Source organism: Adiantum capillus-veneris, chromosome 2 (assembly GCF_014529385.1).
Source record: "Adiantum capillus-veneris isolate H3 chromosome 2, ASM1452938v2, whole genome shotgun sequence".
NCBI classification, from domain to species: domain Eukaryota; kingdom Viridiplantae; phylum Streptophyta; class Polypodiopsida; order Polypodiales; family Pteridaceae; genus Adiantum; species Adiantum capillus-veneris.
In genome coordinates this window covers 142,242,461-142,267,811 of record NC_140932.1, presented here as the reverse complement: position 1 = coordinate 142,267,811, position 25,351 = coordinate 142,242,461, and the positions used below count along the sequence as shown (strand labels likewise).

Below are 25,351 nucleotides of genomic sequence, written 5' to 3'. Positions count from 1 at the left end.
ATATCTAAACAAGTCCTTGCTCAAAGCTACAGGATTTTCAAGTATAATCTCAGTTTTATGTGAAAGAGCTAATATTTAGAGGATTTTCGTGATTCTAGGTCTTCAAAATAGTTCTCCTAAGCAAAGAGAACTATTACATTCTATTTATCAGCGCTGTAGAGATCAAAATAAGTGAACTAATCTCCATCTGAACCTTTCCGATGTGGCCACACTGGCTAGCATAGAGTTCAAGACAACACATACCTGGTGGGTAGGCATCAGATTCATGTTCTTGTCAATCCCCAATATTCTGATGTCCATCTCGAAAAAGGCCTTCTTCAGCCTCTATTACACAGTTGGGCCACTAAATTTGTGCACAACTTACCAACAATTGAAGTACGGATGTGGCAATGTACTGGTCTAAAAGTACATCTGTATATCTTCTATTCACACTATACTCTCATCATTGTCATGCCTTATTAAATACACAAGTGTTGAAAGCATTTACCCCCGTAAGGGAAAAGAATTAGAACTCAACACCACTATTTAACTGAATGCAGAATGATGCCCTGACTGGAGTTTCTACAGGTGTCTCCACGACTAGAACTAAACCTGAGCTCCCACTGCCATTTCCTTCACGTTTGGATTTACCTACCTGTCGACATAAAACATAAACCACCTCAAAACTTGCTTGGACAGCGTTAATTTGGGTATAAACAGATGCAAGTACTAACCGAAATTGAGGCATATGCAGTAGGCTGAATTGTAAAAGTACAACCACATGCCCAGCTGATCCTTTCCTTTGGAGAATGAGCGATCTCAGCTCTCCAGCCAGCATTTCTACCACCAATGGTGGGGGCAACCCTGTGGACCAGTCATAAATACTTTGAATTATTACACACCCCACAAAGAACCCGTTTCATAATTTGAATAAAATAACTAGTGAATGTAGGCTATAAAACCTGAGCTGAACTGTAGGCCTGACCATGATTCCTGATCTTTGCCAGGCCACAGGTTGCACTATGTCAAGTGAGACAGATTTTTCCGGAATTTGGAAAGAGGGAGTCAATCGAGTTTTCCATAGCATCTGATCTAGCCAAAACACCACCAAAGCTGACAATTCAACCAAGAGGGTGCCAAAAACCATGCAGTTCAAACCAGTGAGATGCAGTTGAATGAACAGGCTTGCGGTCAATGATGCAACTCTCATCAACAGGAAGATCACATGTCTGCTGATTGACAGTATATACAGAGGGAAAATGTAATTGCAGCATAACTCTTATTTCTGGCCACACACACAATGAAGCGAAGTATCAGAAAACCTCACACCAGCAGGTAAGTACCATGAAACATACCTTCCATGTCACTCATTCAAAATTTCAGGCTCATGACAGCAGTTGTCAGATCATGGGCTTAAAATTTATGTATCAGCAAATAACAGCCAGAAAAAAAAGGGCAATCAGCTCTAGAGATGTCAGGTATTATGGAGTCCACGATGCCAATCTGAAGACCACGATGCCACATACAATTAGACTGTCACAACTTACAAAAGATGATTTGCCCCATTGATGGTTGTGCCACTCTATGCAGCTGTGAAATTGTCATGATATTTATTCAGGGCATCCTGTAATAAAACAGACTACCCCTGCTTACTATAATTCCCCAAAGAAGTCCTGATGTCAAACATTGTGTCTATCATACCTTGAAGCATACCCGTAACCCTTTTGAATTCCACAAAGTCGCGTATCCAATTAAAGAGGACCGAAAAACTGATACCAGGTGACAGCTAAAGGCTTGCCTTCACGGTACAAAAATTGAGATCTCTCTGTTTTGTTAAACTCAAACACCTAATCTTCACCTTTCTTCCATCCTTGCTTGACCAAAGGTCAGCATCTCAATCATTAGTACTATCTAAAGACGTATAAAGCGTAAACCATCTGCAAAGGAGTAAGAAAATCTGTTACAAATTGCTGACTAAATAATTTAAATTGAGGAGTATGAGCTGCTGGAGAATGTGGCAAGGAGCTTCCAGCATTGGACGAGGTGGAGAAGTGCTTGCTGAGATGGCGAGGAGGTCGCTGACATGAGAGGAGTTTGTTGACTTGGCAGGCTGACGACATGGTAGGGTACTTGGCGAACTCATGCATGGCAGGTGGACATGCAAGCACTCTTTGCATGTTATGAAGAGGCTCGCCAGCTACATTCTAACCAGAGACTCAATTGCAGAAAGTATACCAACCAAGTGGCTTAGTTGCATGAGCTACCAACTGCCAAATGGCACAGTCACCTTAGCTATTCAGCCACACGTATTCACAGGCCACAAGCCAGTTGTCTGTAAAATAGGATTCTCAACTTTAAGCGCCATGATCCATCTCTCTAGGAGAGTTTCTTGTACTTTCAGCTGATTTATTAATACAACAAGGAAATACCGCCGGGGGCCTATTGAGGGTCAGCGCCATGTGAGAGAGAACTCTGCCCCTCTTTTCTGTCTATTTCTCATACTCTCTCATTCTCTCATCCTCCATTGTGCTGTCACGTGCACATCTAACCCTATGTGTACATGAACAAGCTACTTCATGACAGGGGTTCAGTTAGCCTAGCTTAGGAAGTGTTCTGGCACTTTTTGTGAGTCTGTTTGCAGACCGTGCATGTCCAAACACTTAGATTAGATGCATATCCTCTGGTTGCACACAACATGACCATTCAGGAGCATTTTTCCAGTGCATAGACCTATTTTCCCTATTTTTGACATTTTTCACTTATTATTTTTAAGTGAATTTTGTTGGGAACTAGGTAGGGCAATTTCACTAAGCAAATATATATAGAAACCTAGCGCTAGCACTTATGGGCAGAAGAAGCAGCAGGAACCCAATGTTCATCAGGCAACTTCTCAACAAGACCTCCCAATACAAAAGACCTAGCGTTTTTCACCAAGACAGAAGCCTTGGCATTTTTGCACAGCAAAACAGCCCCGGCGAGAACACGACACAGCAGATCAGCCCTAGCGTTTTTGCATCAACCTGGCAGTCCAACGTTTTGCAGATCTACCACGACGGAACCAACACAAGCACCAGCGTTTCAAATTTTCAACACTTAGACACAGCAAAACAAGTCCCAAACCTCGCAGATCTCACCTTCCCGCAACAAATCCTCCACACGGTCCGATCCCGCGTAGTTGAAGATTCAGCCCGAAAAACGCGGATTTCAGCATCTGCGTTTTCAGCGTGTCGACGTTGCATCGTCGTCATCGACATCGTCACCGACATAGAGTCGAAATTTAGTAGATAAAGATTTGCAGATTTCAGCCATTAGCATTTTCAGATTTCAGCCCGTCTCGTCGTCGTCCTCATCGTCATTGATTTCATCGGCAAGTCCAAGCATTGTAGGGATTTGTGCAATCATAAGTAGACCGCTCTCACCATAGAGAGTGGAGCCTTCGGAGGAGGGTTTGACAACATTCTGGTGTCGTATTCTTCTCTCTCTGTCTCTCAGTCTCAGTACCTTTAAAGAACAGAAGGCTCTCCCTTCCGTAAGTAAAAGGAACCCTTGAGCACAGTTCGGAGCACTCATCTTGAGCAAAGTTCAACATTCACTTCCGCTGCACCTTACATTGGTATCAGAGCTTTGGCAGTGTTCTGTATCACTCAAGGAAAGAATCACATAATTTTTTTTTGCTTGTTGCGGTCGCACGTAACCCAAGACCTCTTGGGCGTGTCGATTCCTAATCGTGTTTTGAAGAGAGACGGAAATCCCAAGAAAGAAGAGCTTGTCCAGCCTCCCCTTGTTTCCTTTTCACTCATTGAGAGCGAACCGTGCACTTAGCGGCCGGCCAATCGACGTGAGGTGGGAAGAAGCAACCTTGGTGTGAGCGCAAGGCCGCCAAGGGGTGCGCCCGCGGGAAAGAGAAGAGCTCAGGTAAGAGAAGATCCTTCTCTAGCACAGATTGCAAGCGAAAGAAGAACCTCAAGAACTCAAGAACCTCAAGAACCCAAGAACCAAGACCCACAAGAATCCAAGTTCCTCGTGACTTAAGAACCCACGACTTCAGTAGATGATCATCACCGAAGCGGAATGGATACTTTGCATGGAGGTGGTGAGCATGGGAGTGGCGAAGAAGAGTTTTCCCCACCAAGAGGTTTTTCTGACCAAGGATTGCACTAACTCATGAGCGTGCGGCGGTGTGTGCAAGTGATAGAGCACGCGAAGATGTGCAAGCCTTGAGGCTTGAAGCGGAGGCACTGTGCTGCAGAAGGGAAGCGCTAGCAGAATGAAGAGAGGGAGAGAGAGAGAGAGAGAGAGAGAGAGAGAGAGAGAGAGCTCACGTTTTTGGAGAAAACTCAATAATTGAGTTTTGGGTTTTCCCACTTTTATTATAAGTGACCTTTAAAAAATGTGTCCAGGTTCCAAAGTATAAAAATGTACAAAAAGGGATTATTTCGGCCTTTAACCCAACAACCTCCCACTTAAAGGCATAAATGACGCCTTTAAGTTAACCAACTCCCACCAGCTGTATGCAATGCTCATGTTGAGCCTTAGCAAGACTCTTGGTGAGAACATCTGCAGGGTTATCCTGTGTATGGATCTTAGTCAAGCTGACTAGACCATCCTCCAATACCTGTCGTATGAAGTGGTACCGCACATCTATGTGTTTGGTACGCGCATGAAACATGGCATTCTTGGCTAAATAGACAGCACTCTAGCTATCACAACCCAACACGGGTGTATGACAGGCCCAACCAAATGGCCTCTTTTGAAGCCTCTGTGGCTGAAATATATTCAGCCTCAATAGTACTCAATGCCACAATTTTCTATAACCTAGAACACCAAGAGACTGCACCACCAGCAATGGCAAATACATATCCTTTGGTAGATTTCCTGGTATCCATGTCACCTACCATGCCTGCATCACAATATCCTTGCAACTTTAAGTCACTTTTGCCATAGCAGATACACTTTGATTGTGTACCTTTCAAATATCTCAGAATGCATTTGACAGCTTCCCAATGCGCTTTGCCAGGATTCGACATGTATCGACTAACAACTCCCACTGCATAAGCAATGTCAGGACGAGTGGCAACCATAGCATACATAAGAGAACCACAAGCTAATGCATAAGGGATTCCCTTCATTGCTTTCAATGCTACCTCATTCTTTTGGGCAATCTGCTTTGCTAAGCTTAGTGTATGCAGGTAAAGGTACTCCAAGAGGCTTAGCATCAGCCATATTAAACCTGTCAAGTACTTTTGCACTGTACCTTTCTTGAGATAAAAACAGCAATTTCAGCTTTCTATCTCTTTTAATACGCATGCCCAAAATATGCTCTGCATCACCCCAATCCTTCATCGCAAATGTTGAATTTAGCTTACGTTTCAGAGCATCAAGACTAGTCTTATGTTTCCTGACAAGCAACATGTCATCAACATAGAGAACAAGTATGATGGGACTACCTTTTTCATCCCTTTTCGTATACAAACAATGATCTGCATGGCTACATTTAAAGCCTTGAGACAGCACAAAAGTGTCAAACTTCTTATACCACTGCCGTGATGATTGTCTCAAACCATACAGAGCCCTTTTCAGTTTGCATACAAGTTCCTTACGTGTAGTAGGAACTACAAAACCTTCAAGTTGTTTCATGTATATGTCCTCTTCAATGTCACCATGCAAAAACGTTGTCTTTACATACATTTGATTCAATTCCAAATCAAGCACCGCAATGAGAGCAAAAAGAACACGTAAAGTTGTAAGCTTTACAACGGGAGAAAAGATTTCTTGAAAATCCATTCCTTCTTTCTGTGCATATTCTTTTGCAACCAATCTTGCCTTGTACTTGGGTTTTTCATCCACAATCTTAATTTTCTATACCCATTTGTTTTCCCTTTAGGCAATGGCACAAGATCCCAAGTATCATTTGCATACAAGGATTTCATTTCCTCTTGCATTGCAAGCTACTACTTGACTCACATGTCTTTGCCTCTTTATACGTAAGAGGCTCTCCCTCGTCTGTCAACATAATGTAATGCAAAGAGGGATCATATCTACTCACAATCCGTCTTGGACCAGTAGACCGCCTCACCCAATGATCCACATTATCCGGTAATGGGTCTACATCAGGTGGCATAATAAAATCATTGACAATGGGCTCTTGTACATCATTTTCAGGCCCATTTTCAGCATTGTTTCGTGGCTGCAAATGCCCTTCAGGAGCCTCAATTTGTTGTCCAACATCATCTGGCTCGAACATCACTGGATCATCTACATTCTCAGCCATATGTGGTGCATTCTGAGGGTCAAAAATAGGCCTAACAAGTGGCTGGTCATGCGGAAATTTGACCCTTTTATGGTCATGCTTTGAGGCACAATTGTTTTGAAGCAGCCTTGCCTCATTAAAAACAACATCCCGGCTGCGTACAACCCTTTTGAGCTGAGGTAACCAAATCTTGTAACCCATTTCGCCTTCTTCACTATATCCCATGAAAAGGCCTTTAATGGATTTGGCATCTAGTTTACTCCTCAACTCGGGTCTAACATGCACAAAAGCCTCGCAACCAAAAATGCGTAAGTGATCATATGAAGCAGGCTTGCCAGACCAAACCTCTTCAGGGATGTCACCTTTCAAAGACATGTGAGGGGATCGATTGCATATATGCACTACAGTTTTCAAAGCTTCTCCCCAAAATCCATGAGAGAGATTAACTGTGAACAGCATGCATCTCACCCTCTCACAAAGTGTCCTATTGAATCTTTCAGCCACACCATTAGAAGAGGGACTGTATGGCACAGTAAGCTCCCTCTTAATGCCCAGATTTTCACCAAATTTGTTAAATTCAGCACTTGTGAACTTCCCCCCATTGTCCTTACACAAGCATTTTAGCTTTCTACCTGTTTGGGTGGTCACAAATGCATGAAATCTCTTAAACGCAGCAAAGGCTTCATCCTTAGATTTAAGCAAATAAACCCAAATTTTTCTAAAATGATCATCAACAAAGGAGACAAAATAGTATGCACCTCCCATAGACTTAGTAGGCATGCTACATGCATCAGAATGTACAAGATCAAGCACACAAGATTTACGAGACACCAGAGTAATAAGAACGCTTTACTTGCTTGCCATATTGACATTCATTACAAAAGTCAACCTTTTTGCCTTTAGCATCAAGCTTGTTCAAAGTACAAAGTTTAGAATGGCCCTTTTGGCTCATATGGCCAAGCCTCTTGTGCAACGACTCCATGTGAGAGTTAATTTCAGCCAATGCAATTAACTTGCCCACCACGGCCTTTCCATGCATACAGTAAAGTGTCCCTTTCTTTGTGCCCTTTACTATCAGCCTTAGCCTTTAGTCATTTTCCATGATCCTCTCTCAAACAGGATGCTGTAACCATGCATATCCATCTGACAAACAGAAAGCAGACTCTTCTTGATTCCCGGCACATATCTAACATCATGCAAGACAAGCTCATTTGTGCTATCTATGGAGAGATGCACAATACCAATACCCTCAATGGAACATGCATGATTGTTTCCAAGGTATACATGGCTACGCTTGCCTGCATCAAAAGTAGAGAAACACTCCTTGATAAGAGTCACATGAAATGAAGCACCGGAATCGACAATCCAAGTCTGGGAAATGCATCATTGACAGTCAACAAAGCATCAATAAGATCACTCTCGGTGATCTACATGTCCTGTGAATGAACATTAAGAGAGGCATCAATGTCATAAGCATCATCATCTGACAAAGTGGCACACAAGATGTCCTCTACATCTGACAGCTCCTCAATCACAACACTAGAAGCCACATTGGCCTTCTCTTTGTCCTTTGAGCTATCCTATGCATTTGTCTTGACTTCCTTCTTCTCTTTCTTTTTGTCTCCGCCATTCTTTTTCCGTTCTAACTCTGCTTTGTAGTACCTACAATCGGGTTTCTTGTGACCTTTCCTGCCACACTGATAGCAAGTCACATCACCCTTGCCTTTGCTGCCACTTCCCCTTTGCTTACTCTTACTCTTACTCCTTTGTGCATAAGCATTCTTCTTTTTTGTCCTGCCTCTAACCATGTTGGCAGAGCTGCCTCCCTCTCCACTTGCTTTCCTCCTAATGTCCTCGTTCAAGATAGAACCCCTAACACCATCAAAGGTCAAATTGGGATTATTGGACAATGAAACCACCAATATTTCCCACGACTCAAGTAAGGTCATAAGCAAGAAGATAGCTTTCAGCTTATCATCAAAAGCGGGCAAGCCTGAATCCTGTAACTGCGACAAAGTACCTACGAACAATGACAAGTGCTCTGCAGCGTACTTGGACTCATCTAGTTGCATGCCAACAAGTTTTCGCATCAAATGCACTTGGTTGACAGGCGTTGTATTCTCATACATTCCCTTTAACTTCTCCCACACATCAAAAGCACTTGTGAGACCTTTCACATCAATGACTTTCTCATCGGTCATGGCCATTTTAATGTATGTAACAACCTTCCTGTTCAGGCTAACCCATGCTTCATCCGTCATATTCTGTGGCTTTACATGTTCAAGTGCCCCTTCACAATCCTTAAGAAATAGGATTCACTGGATCCTGTCTTCCAAAGATTGAAAGCTCTTCCATCAAACCTCCTAATCTCGAAGAGATTCTTCACATTCGAAGAAGATGAGGCCATAGTTGTACGAATAAGAGGGCTAATACGCTGAATTTTTTGGGAAAATGCACAAAAACCAGAGTATAGCTTCCCTGAGGTGTGCACTACAGCTCCAAATGGTCACAGGAGCAATTTGGGGCAAAATAGGTCGATTTAGGCACAAAAAAGAATTTCTGAAATTTATGCGCAAGAAATTTCAGCGAGCGAATTTATGTTCAAAAACAACAATTTTAGTTGTTTTTAATCTCACAGAACATACATAAGGCTAATACACAGCCTTTAAAAGCATGTAAGAGCAAAAGCCCCACTTTGTAGCATCAAATTTTATGAAATTGAGCCACAAATGGTCATACATAGCCAAACTTTGTCAAACGTGCGTAGATTGCTTCAATTTGCACTTCCCTCAATGTAGTCGCATCATAAAAACACTTGCAAAAATCTACGTAAATCTAAAATTTGCTAAAAACACTTGTTTTTCGATAATTTCAGTGTTTTCAGGTAGCCGGGACTCAGCAAAAGTGTTCCCACACCTTAATACATCATTTGCAAAACCTGTATTTTGCTGTCATAACCTGTAATTTGCTGGTTTTGACCTAATTTCAGCCTGTTTTAGGTCAATTTGACTTGCCGGGAGCTCTCTGGTGTCCCGGGACGAGTCCTTTGGCGATGAAATTGCAAAATCTCGCGTGAAAGTTGACCTCCTTGGCTGAAAATCAAGGTTTGCAGGTTTGGGAGAAAACCCTAATTGGGCTCTGATACCAGTTGATGAGTGCGCGGCGATGTGTGCAAGTGATAGAGCACGCGAAGATGTACAGGCCTTGAGGCTTGAAGCGGAGCCACTGTGCTGCAGAAGGGAAGCGCTAGCAGAACAAAGAGGGAGAGAGAGAGAGAGAGAGAGAGAGAGCTCACGTTTTTGGGGAAAACTCAATAATTGAATTTTGGGTTTTCCCACTTTTATTATAAGTGACCTTTAAAAAGTGTGTCCAAGTTCAATATGAACTTGGACAAAGTATAAAAATGTACAAAAAGGGGTTATTTAGGCCTTTAACCCAACACTAACTCCTATGGAGCTTTTCGACAAGATGATGATGGACAGGAAGTTAGAACGCGAAGCACGAACAGTAGAAAGAAAGACCGACTTTGAGCGTGAGCGCGAGTAAGCACGCTTGGAGGCTGCAGAAAGAAAAGCAGAAATACAACGCGAACACGAAGAAAGAATGGCAGCCATAGAGCATGAACACGGTGAAAGGAAAGTCGCCTTGTTCCGATTCTTTTCTCAAGTGCAAGTACAGATGCAAGAGATTCGGGAAAAGGAGACTCTCTCAGTCTCTTCTTCTACAAAGCATGACACACAGGATTTGCATAATAATGACAAGCATGATGATTTGCATGATCAAGAAGTGATTATTCACGAGCCTGATGATTTGCAAGAAGAAACTGTGATTGTCCACGAGGATGATGGTTTTGTTAATACTTTGTCTAGTCAAGCTAACCTCATTGCAAGTTCCCTAGATCATGAAGAACCAATCTTGGCTCTCGAGTCGAGGTTCAAAGAACCTCCACAGGAAGTACTATGTGTTCGTATGATTAGTCAGCACTCATTGTTCGAGTGTTTCATTCGTGACGCTTCCCTGTATTTTAGTCACCGACCGTATGTGTACGATGAGCAAGATTCATTAATGAATGAGCACGAATGTATACGGATTACTCATGAAAAGATAAAATGTTTGCATTCAAGGTATTCACATTCCATGTCTCTTCCTTGGCATATGACACAATATCCGAAAGAGCACAAGAAGGATTGAGCATCAAGCATAGGCATTTCCATGTGATTTGCCACAATTGATTCATTTAGATCAGATCAGGAAGTCAAGATTCCACCCCATTGTTTGCGTGTGTTTGATGAACGGTTTGGCACTCCGTCACTTTGTTCGTCTGTAACAAAGTGATGACGTGGCGGACAACAGAAACCCTAATTTCTGCCAAAAACCCTAAAATTCCTGCAAACCCTAATTTCAGCAAGAAACCCTAATTTCTGAAAATCGCGGAGGCTGAAATTTTTTATTTTTTTTTTTTTTAAATGATGAGCGACGCGAATTTTGCTTTTTTAATCAAAAAAGAGAAAAGACTCTCTAAGAGAGAGAGAACTGATGCTTTTTATTTTAAAAGCTTTTGGGGCTCTACTTTTGGGCATCCCTTGTAACCTTTAAATAAGTGGTGAGGGTCTCACTTCTCAGAGCATCTGGACGCAGAGTCTGAGAGTGAAACCCTAGCCACTCTCTTGTACTTTGATCTGATTAATATAAAAAGAAATACCGAAAGGGGCGCCAGTCTTTGGGGTCAATATCTCTAGGCACGGAACTCCGCCGAGCCAATGTACATCTATTGTGATCTGTGACTTGTTTTGAAGTGGTTATTGGGTGTTGTCGCGGTTGATTCTTGACTTGGAGTGTCCAAGTCTGTTACAGTGGTATCAGAGCACGGCCGATTTCTCTTCTACGGGAAATACGATCCCCAATTTTTTTTCCGTGGCACCTATGGCTTCAAGCAATGATCCGTCGACTCCCTCTGCATCTGGAGATGCGGGCAGGGATCACAACGAAGATTCCGGCACGGAGTATGGCCCGCCTAGGCCTACTCAAGCGTAGCAGCAGGAGATGGAGCGTCGTCAATTGGCGATGCAACAAAGATGATGCTCAATTTTGCCAAGGACTCGAAGATGGCAAAATATATGAACCAGACCTCTTTGAAAGTGTTGCTAAATTGGCTTTATCTTACACAAAAATAATTCTAAATGAATTATTGGATTTATAAGTGAGAGGGTTTTCTCGCTTGGAACACCAAAGAAAAACAATTCTAAATGAATTATTGGAATTTTAAGTGAGAGGGCTTTTCTCACTGGAGACATCCGAGTACAGAGTATTCCTAGTGCGTCATTTAAAGTAATGACGGGAACACTGAGAACGGGAATATCTGTAAGGCCACCAGGAACGGGTACTTCTGATGCGTCACATCGGATGGGTGACAGGGAGCATCGGAAAGAAGTATTTGACCATCCGGGAACGGACATCTCTGATGCGTCATAGGATGGGTGACATAGAGCATCGTGAAGGAGGTTGTACCGTAAGTTCGGTAGGAAAGGACTAGGTGATGGGTATTCCTGATGCGTCACAAGGTGGGTGACGGGTGCATCGGAAAGGGAGTATCCATAGTCGGGAGGAAATTCCGATCTGTGTTAGAATTGTGCACAAGGAAAAAGCAAGCACTTGAATGAAGATGGGTTCAGAGGAAACTTTGAGAAAAAAACAGATGCTTTTTGAGAAAGCGGGATTGCCTTTCGGGAAAGCACATGCTTTCTCGCGAGGAAGTCTATGTCTACATTGCAACTGTGCATGTGATTGCATCCAGGGACGCCTGGGAAGTGTTGTGGAAGCATTGTTTTTAACTTATAAGGTTTTATTGAGTTTTTGGACAGATTCAGACCATTTTTAAAGGTGACCGACCGCCCACTTAATAAGTGGACAGCCATCTGATAAATAAGGCAACAGATCAGTCAGCGTTTTCTCTCTCTTTTTCTGGCAAAACAGCAAAAAAAAAAGCGAAAAAAAAATTGAAAAAAAAAAAAACGACCACGATCTCTACGCGAGCAACTATTCGTGCCCGTTGCTAGGAGCTATAAAAGCATCACATGCCCTTACTTAGAGAAGAGGACCGATCTTTGTAAGGAGGAGATGCTACTGCAGATTTCAGCCGTAAAGAAGACGTTGCCGGTGATGCCCATGGTTGCCCCAAGTGTACCAGATGTCCCCAAGACCCAGTGCGCAAGTTCCCTCGCGAAGCAGTGCCTACGAAGCGTGTTTCCATCGCGACAAGTTGCTGTTTTTCTCTGTTTTCAGCCCATAAACGTCGTAGACGAGGCTGATTTACGAGAAGGAACCCGAGAATTGTGTGTAGGATTGGAAGAGAGGATTTTCTATGGAGAGATCTCTTTCGGGGAATTGCTTTTCGAGAACGGAGTTGCGTTTCGAGCGTCGAGACTTTGAAGGTAACGATTTTCATGTTATGAACTCTAAGTATTTGTTTGCAGGTGTACTTCCTCTTAGTGAAGGAGTAGAAGCAGAGGAAGGTATGAGCCTCTGCAGGAGAAAAGCGCTCTGAGGAACTAGAGCCAGATCAGCCCAGGGGTTTCGTACCCGAGTTTGGGAAGTAGATCCACGGATCGGAGAGAGGTAGTCTCTCAAGTTGTGATCCGGAAGTTGGGATTCCCAAGTTGGGAAAGCAGAGTTGTTCTGCGGGAAGAGGACTCTGGAAAGAGATTTGGAAAAGAGTTGCAGGGATGCCATGCCCTGAGTCTGGAAGGTGAGATCCAAAGGCGAGAACCTTGATTCACGAGGAATTGAAATAAGGAACAGAAGTTCCTTGGAATAGGGTTTTGCCCTACGAATCTGAAGCTGAGGCTTCCGAGAACCATCAAGTCTTATTCTAGAACGAACGTGGTAATACGTTCGGTTCAAGTGCTTGTATAGACTTCTCCTCAGTAATAAAGATACTATTACGGCGGGGGGGGGGGGGGGGGTGGGGGGGGGGGGAGGGGGGGCCATCTTCTGGTCCCCAGTACTGTGTCGATCTTCTCACTTTATCTCTCTCTCTCTCTCTATCTATTTCTCTCTATATCCTATGGGTTCAATATTAAGTGATAAATTTTATTTATCCGAGTATATTTTATATTGCTATGCGCTCCCGTTTGTGACAGGAAGAGGTACAGACGGAGTGGCAGAGAACCACAACACCACTCCCGAAACCCGCTCTCAAGAAACCTTTTGCCTCCAAGAAATATACGGAGCACGAACTAGAGGACGTGGTTGATGCACAGATTGCTCAGCTTTTCGACGTGCAAAAGAAAGACAAAAAGCATGGCAAAAAGCAGAAGAAAGGCGTTGACTTCCGGGGATACTTGGGTCGTCGGTCGACATTCGACAAGGCAAAGAAACAGAAGAAGCGTGTCAAGTTTCAAGGCTTACCCAGTTCTTCTTCTTCTTCTGAGAGTTCTTCTAGCTCTTCAGACTCGAGCGAAGAAGACAGAAAGAGCAAAAAGCGAAGCAAGAAACAAAGCTTCGAAAAGGGCAAGAAAAAGGCAAAGAAGGCTACATCTCGCCCAGAGACTGACAGTTCTACTGAGGACTCCTCTACAGACAACTCAGATTCCAATGACGGAAACTTTTATGTGAATAAGAAGAATTTTTTTTTACAAAGCTCACCACTATGACTTTCTCGAAGATAAAAGCAAGAAAGTCCGAGAGTTTAAGGAAGGTGGCCACTCGATCAAGTTTGATACTTTTTCAGGATACTCAGATGCTTCTAAGGCTTTGTCTTTTATACAACAGTTTGACATTGCTTTCCCGGGAGGACGCTATTCAGAGCACTCAGGTTCGGAGAGCTACCTCTTACTTTAAGAGGAATGCTCGTACTTGGTGGTCCACGCTTCTTTTAAACAAGACCGCGCCAGTTAAATGGCTGAAATTTAAGAAGCTTTTTATTTCTTCTTGGTTGACGCAAGAATATGAATGAGATATACGAGCTGCTTGGAACCATCTTCGAATGACAACGAAAGATACAATCAATGCTTACTGTGAAAGATTCTGGAGCTCTTTTCTACCCGCCTCTTCATTCAAGAAGATCTCATTCAGAGAACAGATTGAGCGGTTTACCTTAGGTCTACCTACAGAAATCCGAGATCACTGCTTGGAACAGAAGTCAGCTTCTATTCAGGAGTTGATGAGTCATGCGAAGCGGGGCTTTGCCATTCACTCTGGCAGTCTGGCCTACCCCACAGATGAGGCCATGACACAACGAGCCGAACAGACTTCCCGGAATGAAAGTAGAAAGAAAAAGAGCAACCCAGAGAAAAAGATGCACGACCCAAGCTTACTCCTAAGGAGAGAGCTCGCTTCATCACAGAGGGGAAGTGCTTTGGATGTGGGGAACATTGACATATCTCCACGAAGTGCCCTAAAAAGGCACAAAAAGAACAGAATGATAAAGACGACGACAGGTCTGAGAGTTCGAGAGCAGCTGAGGAACGTGGCAAACAAGGCAGATAGAAAAACAGAACTGGTACCACATGGTGTGGAACCTGCACCGAATCTAATGAATGAAAGTACAAACTTTGCCGCTTTTGGGGCAAAGTGAAGGATCAGGAAGCTCTTTTGAAGGAGCCAAGGCCAGCTTCTTTTCACTTGGAATTGGGGGCTCGATTTGGAAATTACGCTCGACAGACTGACGCCACAAGCGGAGGTAGTTTGGCACCCGGATGGTTTGTTGCCATTACACCGAGCATTGGCAAACATCGTTTGCAATGGCAGGGGTGTTTAGGGCACGCAATTGACGTTCTACTCAGGATCCCTTGGTACCACAAGAACTACGCCGTGGCTGACTATTGGGCCGAGAAAGCGACTTTGATAAATGAAGGGCTTAGAGATTGTACTTGATGAACTTCAGTTTCTTACTCATTCTTTTGGGAGAGAACTGAACGATGGATAAAGGTTGAATATGTTTTGACATGATCAAAAGAACACCAAGATTTTTCTCCACACTCATGCCGATTGCTTTTTAGAGGGCCTGAAGATCAAACCATTGATCTGATACCTGGAAGCACGCCACCGAATCGGCCACCTTACCGTGTAAGCCGAGTACAAAATGAAAAGATTATGAACCCGTGAAAGACCTCTTGGAAAAGGGTCTTGTCCAGTCTAGTACTTCACCGTATTGCTCTCCAGTGTTGTTGGTTTTGAAGAAAGACGGATCTTGGAGAATGTGCATCGATTATAGCACTCTCAACGAAATCACCATCAAGAACAGATTTCCGATTCCTAGGATCGATGATATACTCGACAGGTTACAGTGATCCTCGTGCTTTAGCAGGATTGACTTGAAGAGTGGATATCATCAGATCAGGATAGCGCCAGGGGATGTCTACAAGACAGCTTTTCGGACGACTTTTGGGTTATTTGAGTTTTTGGTGATGCCTTTTGGCTTAACCAATGCTCCTGCGACATTTAACCGGATGATGGACAGGATTTTTCGAGAGTACATGCTATTTGTTGGCACTTTCTGAGGCAGAACACAAAGATCATCTGCTTCAAGTCTTTCAGGCATTACGAGATCACACGTTAGTGATTAATGCAAAGAAAAGTGAATTTTTCCTACCAGAGATACACTTTTTGGGACACATTGTGTCAGCAGCAGGAGTGCAAATGGACCCGGCCAAGATAGAGACTATCCGTGATTGGCCAGATTTGAGGAATGTCCATGAAGTTAGAAGCTTCTTGGGACTGTGTTCGTACTACAAGCGGTTCATACGAAAGTTTGCAGAGGTTGCTTCCCCTTTGCATACCTTGACACAGAAAGGAGTACCCTTTTCGTGGGGACCCACAGAGGTGATTGCCTTTCAGACATTGAAAGAGAAATTGACTACGGGACCTATTTTGACTTTGCCGGACTTGTAGAAGTCATTTGAAGTATATTGTGATGCTTGTGGTCGTAGTCTAGGTGCGGTCTTGATGCAAGAAGGCCATGTCATAGCTTACGAGAGCCGTTTGTTCTCTAGGCCGGAGATGACAGCACAGAATTATGAGAAAGAGCTTTTGGCAGTTATCCATGCTCTTACTCAGTGGCGGCATTACCTACTCGAAGCGGATCTTACTGTCTTTACAGACCATCAGAGTTTGCGCTACTTCTTGTCACAGAAGCAACTTTCGGAAAAGCAGATGCGGTGGGCGAACATCTTGTCACAGTTCCACTTCCAGATTGTCCATGTGCAGGGACAGAAGAATCTGGTGGCAGATACTTTGTCTCGGAAACCGTTGGTTCTGGCTATTTTCGCGATACATCATAGGAGCTTCGAGGATATGGTCGATTAGTATGCCACAGATACAGATTTTGCAGATATTTTCACACGGCTACGAGATGGGAAGACAGTAGCTGGATACTCCCTTCCGGAAGGCTACTTGATGAAAAAGACTATGTTGCGCGTTACACAACCGTTGAGGGAGAAGGTTATGACTGAATGCCACTGTCCACCTTTTACGGGTCACCGCGGCATTGCTACCACCATGAAAGGGGTAGAGAGATATTTCTCTTGGCCGTGACTCAAGAAAGATGTGGAAGAGTTTGTGCGCAGTTGCTTGCTATGCCAGAAGGTCAAGTTTGACAGGCATAAAGCACAGGGATTGTTACAGCCTTTACCCATACCCACCCGCCCCTGGGAAAGTATAGCGATGGATTTCATTCTTGATCTCCTGAGAACACAGAGTGGTCACGATGGTATCTGGACTGTTATTGACAGATTTAGCAAACAGACTCATTTCATTCCACTGAAGAAAACAGTCAAGCCAGATCACTTAGCGAGACTGTTTGTGGCCCAGATTTTCAGATTACATGGCGTGCCTGAGACAATTGTCTTCGACAGAGACCCCGGATTTACGAGTTTGTTTTGGAAGGCAATTTGGAAGAACATTGGCACGCGGTTGCAGTTCTCGTCATCGTTCCACCCGCAGACTGACGAGCAATCCGAGATTGCCAGTTCAGTGGTTTTAGATTTATTGAAGTCTTGTATCTCGGATCAGAGACTCAATGGGAAAAGAACTTACCTTTGGTGGAATTTGCCTACAATAACAAGATACACTCTTCGACGGGGAAGACGCCATTTGAGATTGTTGAAAGTGCTGCGAAGGTTCCATCCTTCCTAAGTACGAAAGATTAGATATTTGAAGCGGATGAATATTTGCGAGATTTGGATACGGCTTTTGCCAAGGTTCGCGAGACTTAGCAAAAGTCTTAAGAACGACAGAAAAACACAGCGGATCGCCATCGTCGCGACTTGAAATTGAAGGAGAATGATTGGGTGCTCTTACTTTTGAGAAGGCCACCTAAGAAAGAAAAAGGGAAAGGAGAGACTTTTTCCAAAGCTTGGTATGCGATACTACGGCCCTTTCCAGATTACTGAAAAGATAAATGATGTCTCCTTCCGACTGAAACTGTCAGATACTTGGAGAATTCACAATGCATTTCATGTGAGTCTCTTGAATCCTTTTGAAGGTGATGTGCCTGATGATGGGGAGCCTGATGAGCAACCCGAAGTGGAAGAAAACTAGGAGATCCTTGTTCCTGAACAGATTTTGGCACATAAGCATACAAAGAATAAGAGTAAAGTCTGAAGGCGGTTCTTGGTTAAGTTCAAGAATTATCCTGCACTTGATGCGAAGTGAATGGAGGAGGAGGACCTAGCAGATACTCCTCCGATTGTGAAACTTTACCTCGATGCTTTTGGTTGAGCATAGTCTACTCCAGATGGAACCCAGAATTCAGCTTGGCCGGAGATCTGGTGCAATGGGATGCACAAGAGGGGAGTCACTCCACTCCTTTGTCAACAGATGCCTTGATCTAGATACTAGAGTCATTGATGTCTCTTTGAGCTTCAGGGATACTGAGAGCTGACAGTATTCTACTGTATGACTTTATGAAATGGAATTCTTGATAATGATACTGATTTGTTCTTGACTTCTTGTGAGTGCAAGAACTGACAAACGAAATGACTGCAGCATTTTGGTCTGATTGATCTCGAATAGACATGGTTGCAATAGGGGTTAGTCAATCGGACATCGATGAGGTCCCGATTGGACCTAGATGTGATTGCTAGCTACATTGCCGATAAATCATGGTCTAAGATCCGAATGAATGTTGAATGTCCTGTGATGTCTGGTGATGTCCTGTGATGTCGTGTGATGTGACTGTCGATTTTGTACATGTGCTAGATGTGTGTTCCTAGTACGTAGGTACTAATAGTCAGTGTCTGCTAAGACGGTTTATGGCTTTTGTCGGTTTTGCAGGCGTAATCACGGTCGATTACAATGCTTTCAAGAGGGGGGTATGTCACAAAGTGATGACGTGGCGGACAGCAGAAACCCTAATTTCTGCCAAAAACCCTAAAATTCCTACAAACCCTAATTTCTGCTAGAAACCCTAATTTTCGAAAATCGCGGAGGCTAGGAAAAAAAAAATTAAATGATGAGCGACGCGAATTTTGCTTTTTTAATTAAAAAAAGAGAAAAGACTCTCTAAGAGAGAGAGAGAACTGATGCTTTTTATTTTAAAAGCTTTTGGGGCTATGCTTTTGGGCATCCCTTGTAACCTTTAAATAAGTGATGAGGGTCTCACTTCTCAGAGCATCTGGACGCAGAGTCTGAGAGTAAAACCCTAGCCACTCTCTTGAACTTTGATCTGATTAATATAAAAAGAAATACCGAAAGGGGCGCCAGTCTTTGGGGCCAATATCTCTAGGCACTCCGCCGGGCCAGTGTATATCTATTGTGATCTGTGACTTGTTTTGAAGTGGTTATTTGGTGCTCTCGCAGTTGATTCTTGACTTGGAGTGTCCAAGTCTGTTACATCGTCTGCATTGCATACACAGTTTTTTGAAGGAATAGTATTTATCCAGTCACTTTACATAGAATGGGTATGTTCATGTTTTTGTGGTGGAAGTGGTTTCACGAATTTTTATCCTCGAAGATTCTTGAAGAAGGTAGACGCATGACTATGAGACTTTGTGTCGCTTTCGGCGCGGCCCAAAGAAGCAAGCGTTACAGACCTTTATCAAGTTCAAGTATCGCATGACCCACGCATCAGAGTGGGCCAACGAAGAGTCCTTTCCAAGATTCCAGACGCTGTTGGCAGTCTCCCTAGACGCCATACAGTTCGGTACCAGTACCTCACTTTGAAAAGGAGGGGAAGTCACATGCACATCTAACCCTATGTGTACGTGGACAAGCTACTTCATGACAGGGGTTCAGTTAGCCTAGCTTAGGAAGTGTTCTGGCACTTTTGTGAGTCTATTCGCAGAGCGTGCATGTCTAGACACTTAGATTAGATACATATCCTCTGGTTGCACACAGCATCACCATTAGATTTCCATCAGGAGCATTTTTACAGTGCATAGACCTATTTTTCCTATTTTTGACTTTTTTCACTCATTATTTTTAAGTGACTTTTGTTAGAAACTAGGGAGGGCAATTTCACTAAGCAAATATATATAGAAACCTAGCACTAGTACTTATGGACAGAAGAGGCAACAGGAACCCAGTGTTCATCAGGCAACTTCTTAGCAACACCTTCCAATATAGAAGACCTAGCGTTTTTGCAGATGTAGAGCTAGCGTTTTTCAGCAAGAAAGAAGCCCTGGCGTTTTTGCACAACAGAACAACCCCGATGATAACACGACACAACAGACCAACCCTAGCGTTAGCAGAGTCCACAGCAGGCAGCACATTCCTCTAGCGTTAGCAGATTTCCCCGCAAGATCAATTTTCAGCCCTAGTGTTTTGATGCTTTGCATCAACCTGGCAGTCCAACGTTTTGCAGATCTACCGCGACGGAACCAACACAAGCTCTCAAGACAATACAATGGAAAAGCAAGTAAGACGCAACAATCTTTACGAGCTTTCTACACTTATGGTAACTGCAGAAAAAGGTAGAACTCAGCTAGGCATGCGAGATTCAGACACCTAAGTATTGTGGTGCTCAACGAGATGCACAGATCTAAGATAGTTGCACACATGCCTCAAATCTTAGATATGAATGAAGTATGTGAGGTTACACGAAGCATGGGCAAGCAATAAAGGAAGGCATTTCCAAGAGAGTAATAATCGAGCACGGTCTCTAGTAAAGTTGGTACATACGGATCTTTGTGGTAAAATGTCTACTTCTGATTTGGGTGGATCTTTCTATCTTTTGTTGTTAAAAGACGACATTAGTAGAAAGATGTGGGTGTATCTCATTCGTGAGAAGTTTGAAGCTTTTGAAAAATTTAAAGTATGGCACAAGCTAGTAGAAAATGAAACTGGAAAGAAGATCAAGAAACTTTGCCCACAAAGAGAAGGAGAATTCATTTCAAATGAATTTAACAACTTCTGTAACGAGCATGGCATCAAGTATCACCTTACTACTACTTACACTCCACAATAAAATAGAGTTGTGGAACCTCCTAATGGACCTGTGATAAGAAATGGCACGATGCATGCTCAAAGCCAAGGATATGTCATATTCCTTTTGTGTTGAAGCACTAAATACAAGTGGTTGTCCACTTTCTCCTCAAAAACGAAGAAATAACACAACAAAGTCACATAAAATTAAGAAGTAAGAGTTGTTTGATGATAACAACTCAAACAAAACTAACCAAATCGTTATAGCATCAGAAGAGAAGCCACTACCAAAGTGGGGCTCAACAACTCTTTGATAATGGAAATCCTCAAGTTTACAATCCTTTTGAAGAAGACGATTGTTTGTGAAGGTCAAAAAGAATAAAAACAAGACTCCGAACACATCGTAAACATGGCTCTAATGACTGAAATTATGCACTCTGTAAAGAGATCAGCCTTTCTTGAAGAGACCATGACTGACCCAAAGTGAAAAGAAGTAATGCAATCAAAATATGACAACATAAAAAAATGACAAGCGGAAAATAGTGAATCGCATCACTTTGTAATAGTACTAATCTAAATTTTGATTTGCCACTAATCTACTTTGCATCGTATCTCTATCCACTCTCCTTGCTACAAGATACTAATTTGCTCTTACCTCTCAGCAGCTACAAGTGAAACTAAGCAACTTCCGATGTGTTGTATGTGCCACGAATCAAGAAGAATCTGTTCTCGATTGCCGCAATCATTGGTCGTGTGGCCTTGAGTTCGTTTCAAGCAAACTGGAGCAGAAATCTTGGAATCTGAAGATAATACAGAGGAAAAGCGAATAAGACGTAACAATCTTTACGAGCTTTCTACACTTATGGTAACTGCAGAAAAAGGTAGAACTCAACTATGGCATGAGAGATTCATGCACCTAAGTATTGTTGTGCTAAATGAGATGCACGGATCTAAGATAGTTCCACACATGCCTCAAATCTCAGATATAAATAAAGTATGTGAGATTGCATGAAAGTATGAGTAAGCAACAAAGGAAGGCATTTCCACGACAGAGTAATATTCGTGCACAGTCTCCTCTAAAGTTGGTACATGCGGATCTCTGAGGTAAAATGTCTACTTTTGCTTTGAGTGGATCTTTTTATTTTTTGTTCTTAATAGATAAATTTAGTAGAAAGATGTGGATGTATTTCATTCGTGAGTAGTTTGAAGCTTTTGGAAAATTTAAAGTATGACACAAGCTTGTAGAAAATGAAACAAGAAAGAAGATCAAGAAACTTTGCACAGATAGAGAAGGAGAATTCATTTCAAATCAATTCAACAACTATTGTAACGAGCATGGCATCCAGTATCACCTTACTACTGCTTACACACCACAATAAATGGAGTTGTGGAACGCCGTAATGGGACTTTGATAGAGATGGCACGATGCATGCTCAAAGCCAAGGATATGTCATATTCTTTTTGTGCTCAAGCACTAAATACAACAGTTTATATCCTCAATTGAAGCTACACAGAAGCTTTGAAAGAAAAAATATGTTCGTCCACTTTCTCCTCAAACAAAGAAATAACGCAACAAAGTCACGTAAAATTAAGAAGAAAGAGTTGTTTCATGATGATAACTCAAACAAAACTAACCAAATTGTTATAGCATCAGAGGAAAAGCTACTACGAAAGTGGACTCAACAACTCTCTGATGATAAAAATCCTCATGTTCGGAATCCTTCTTAAAAAGACGATTGTTTGTGAAGGTCAAAGAGAATAGAGGAGCAAAAACGAGACTCCGAACACATCGTAAACATGGCTCTAATGACTGAAATTATAGGCTGTGTAAAGAGGTCAGCCTTTGTCGAAGAGACCATGGCTGACCCAAAGTGAAAAGAAGCAATGCACTCAAAATATGACAGCATAACAAAGAAGACACATGGAAAATAGTGAAGCAGCCACCAAAGAAAACGACCATTGACACCACATGGGTTTACAAAATCAAACACAAGGCTCATAGCTCATTGGAAAAGTATAAAACAAGGTTTATAACACAAGGTTTTTCACAAATTGAAGAATTTGATGTGAGTAAAACCTTTACTCTCACAGCTCAAATAACCACTCTTCACATTGTTGTTCTTCTTACTGCTTTTTTTTTTTTCCAAATAGACGTACTATCTACCTTTTTAAATAGACTTCTCAAGAAGAAGATTTATGTAAAGCAGCTACCAAGGTTTGAGTGGCCTATTCAAAAGACAAGGTTTGAAAGTTAAAAAAGACTTTATATGGTCTAAAGCAATCACCAAGAGCATGGTATGTCAGGATAGGTAGGTTTTTCAAAGAGCTTGGCTTAAAAAAGAGTGCTTCTAAAGCAAATTTGTATGTACTAAGAGATAACACAAAGCAAGTCATTGTCATCTTATATGTAGAACATGTATGTCCGCCTTTCAATGAGATTCCCTATATTGGTTGGAAAACCTGCTCAAATCACCAATTGCAAAACAAGCGCCTGATCTAGTATTACACAAAAAACCTCAAACTTCCCACAAGCTTCCTATACTTCTTGATGGCGACTAAAGAAGAAGGAGAGTTTCACATTCACCTCCATTGATTACTAACAACTTTATAATCTATCATCCCAAATGCTTTTGATTTTTTTTTTTCATACTCTTATCAAGAAATGAAGATGCCCTATGTAGATTGTCAAACCTCAATCCCCAAACAATAATGTAAAAGTCCGAAGTCTGCCATTTTACCAAAGAGATCCACATGGACCAACCCTAGAGGAGATTGTGCTCGATTACTACTCTCTCATAAAAATGTTTTCCTTTGTTGCTTGCACATCATGCAAACCTCACATAATAAGATTTGAAGCACATGTGCAATCATCCCAGTTTTCTACATCTCTTTTAGCACAATAATACTTGATAACCTCTTATGCCATAGCTCAATTGTACATTTTTCTATAGTTTTCGTAAGTATAGAAAGCTCGTAAAGATTGCTACGTCTTACTTTCTTTCTCACCCTATTGCTTAAAACGAACTTCAAGACCACAATCAATGATTGCAATAATCGAGGGCAAATTCTTGTTGATTTGTGGCATGTAAAACACATCAAAAATTGCTTAGTTTCACCTGTAGCTGCTAAAAAAAATTGTTCCAGAACATTCTGCTAGACATTTTGCATTATTCCTAATAATTACATTGATGGATTTCTGTGGAGGCTCTAAGGATACTAGTATAGTGATCTTTCTTACTAGTCATATGTCAAGATGCTCCACAATCTAGACTCCAAGAGCCATTATTGTTCGCGAATTCTCTTCCCTTCAAGAAGCTTTCATCATGATGCCGTTCTTCTCATCTCCTTTCTTCTTTCTGCACTCTTTATCAGCACGACCTCCATTGTCACATTAAAAACAACTACTTGTAAATTTCTTCTTCTTGAGCTTCATCTTACGGGCATTTGATGTAGTCCCCTTCCATCTTGCACTAGCTATGAAAGTAGCATCACCACCGTCATCCCTAGTTTTAAGTTGTAGCTCCTCTTCAAGCAACCTTGCACTCAGTTCTTCAATGTAAAAGGGGTTGGACGAACCTGAGTGTTGAGTGCCATAACTAGACCATCATACATGGTTGGAAGTATGCGAATGCAGCATTGAGCTAAACCCATCAAAGAAATAACCACACCAACAACAGCTAATTGACCTTGGAGATCCTTAATTTGGTTGATAAAGGCCTCCACCTTCTCTCCGTCAGTAAGATTCTCAGCAAAAGTTGATTTTCCAAATTTTGAATTCTCGTGTGATTGTGCGCCTCATATTGGCGAGCCAACGTGCTCCAAGCTCATGTGCTTTAGTGGTATGCCGAATCAAAGCGAGAACAAAATCATTTACACAAATCACAATGGCACACAACGCATCTGCATTCCTTCTCTTCAAAGCACGTAGAAGAGTAATATCTAGAAAAATTACAAAAACTTGGTTTTGATGGATCAACTGCACCATTTTTCTCCAATACTATATCCAGTAATTCATACAAATCTAGAACTGCAGAAATTTTGAATTTCCACAGTGTAGTTAGTGCCGTCAAGCTTGCCTTCCATGAAGACTGGTGGACGAATGTGTAATGAAGTAGCATCCGCAGGAACATTTGAAGACGTTGACATAATAAGAGATTGATTTTGCAAGGTAATACAAGTCTTCTCGTACAATCTTAGCTACGAGCACCTAAAGCTTTGATACCATGTAAGAAATATAGAACAAAATAGAATCTTGTAGCCAGCAGAGTAGAGAGAGATACGATGCAAAAGTAGATTAGTGGAAAATCAAGATTTAAATTAGCACTATTACAAAGTGGTGGCATCATCCACCCATGCGCTCTCAAGGTAGAGCTTAGACGACAATTTAAACAACTAGAGCAAGTAGGCAAGAATACAAGGGGTTGGTTATCCTTCAATATAGAATGTCATCGTTCATGGAGATGGCCTCCTTATATAGTGCTATCGGTGGGTGGTAGATAAGTGTGTGTGTGTGTGGTATATTGACTATGCCAACCTACTGTCCGCAGCAACCGGCCACCGCGACCACAAGACACCGACTCACCTACCATCGACTAACGGTCATCGTCCAAAACCTTTTGGACATTTGGCAACGTAAGAGGTTGCTCCAATTCTACGGGTTAAACTCATACTTGTTGGGACTCTTCTTCACATTTCTCCCTTGACTCGTCATGGTTCTTCTTATTCCTTCTCAAAATCGTCCTTCTTTGCAAAAAAAGAGAG

General features: G+C 42.3%; 1 protein-coding gene across 1 annotated transcript in view; it reads right to left on the bottom strand.

Moving 5' to 3' along the window:
- Window positions 1–223: 223 nt before the first annotated feature.
- The window catches only part of LOC147463767 (uncharacterized), an 82,812-nt gene continuing 57,684 nt past the window's right edge, over window positions 224–25,351 (bottom strand). The window contains exons 5-7 of the mRNA XM_086490728.1: window positions 942–1,066; window positions 714–843; window positions 224–634 (exon numbers count right to left, since the gene is read on the bottom strand). Coding sequence (XP_086346854.1) covers window positions 506–634; window positions 714–843; window positions 942–1,066 — 384 coding nt within the window. The 3' untranslated portion in view covers window positions 224–505. The remainder of the gene's footprint in view (window positions 635–713; window positions 844–941; window positions 1,067–25,351) is intronic.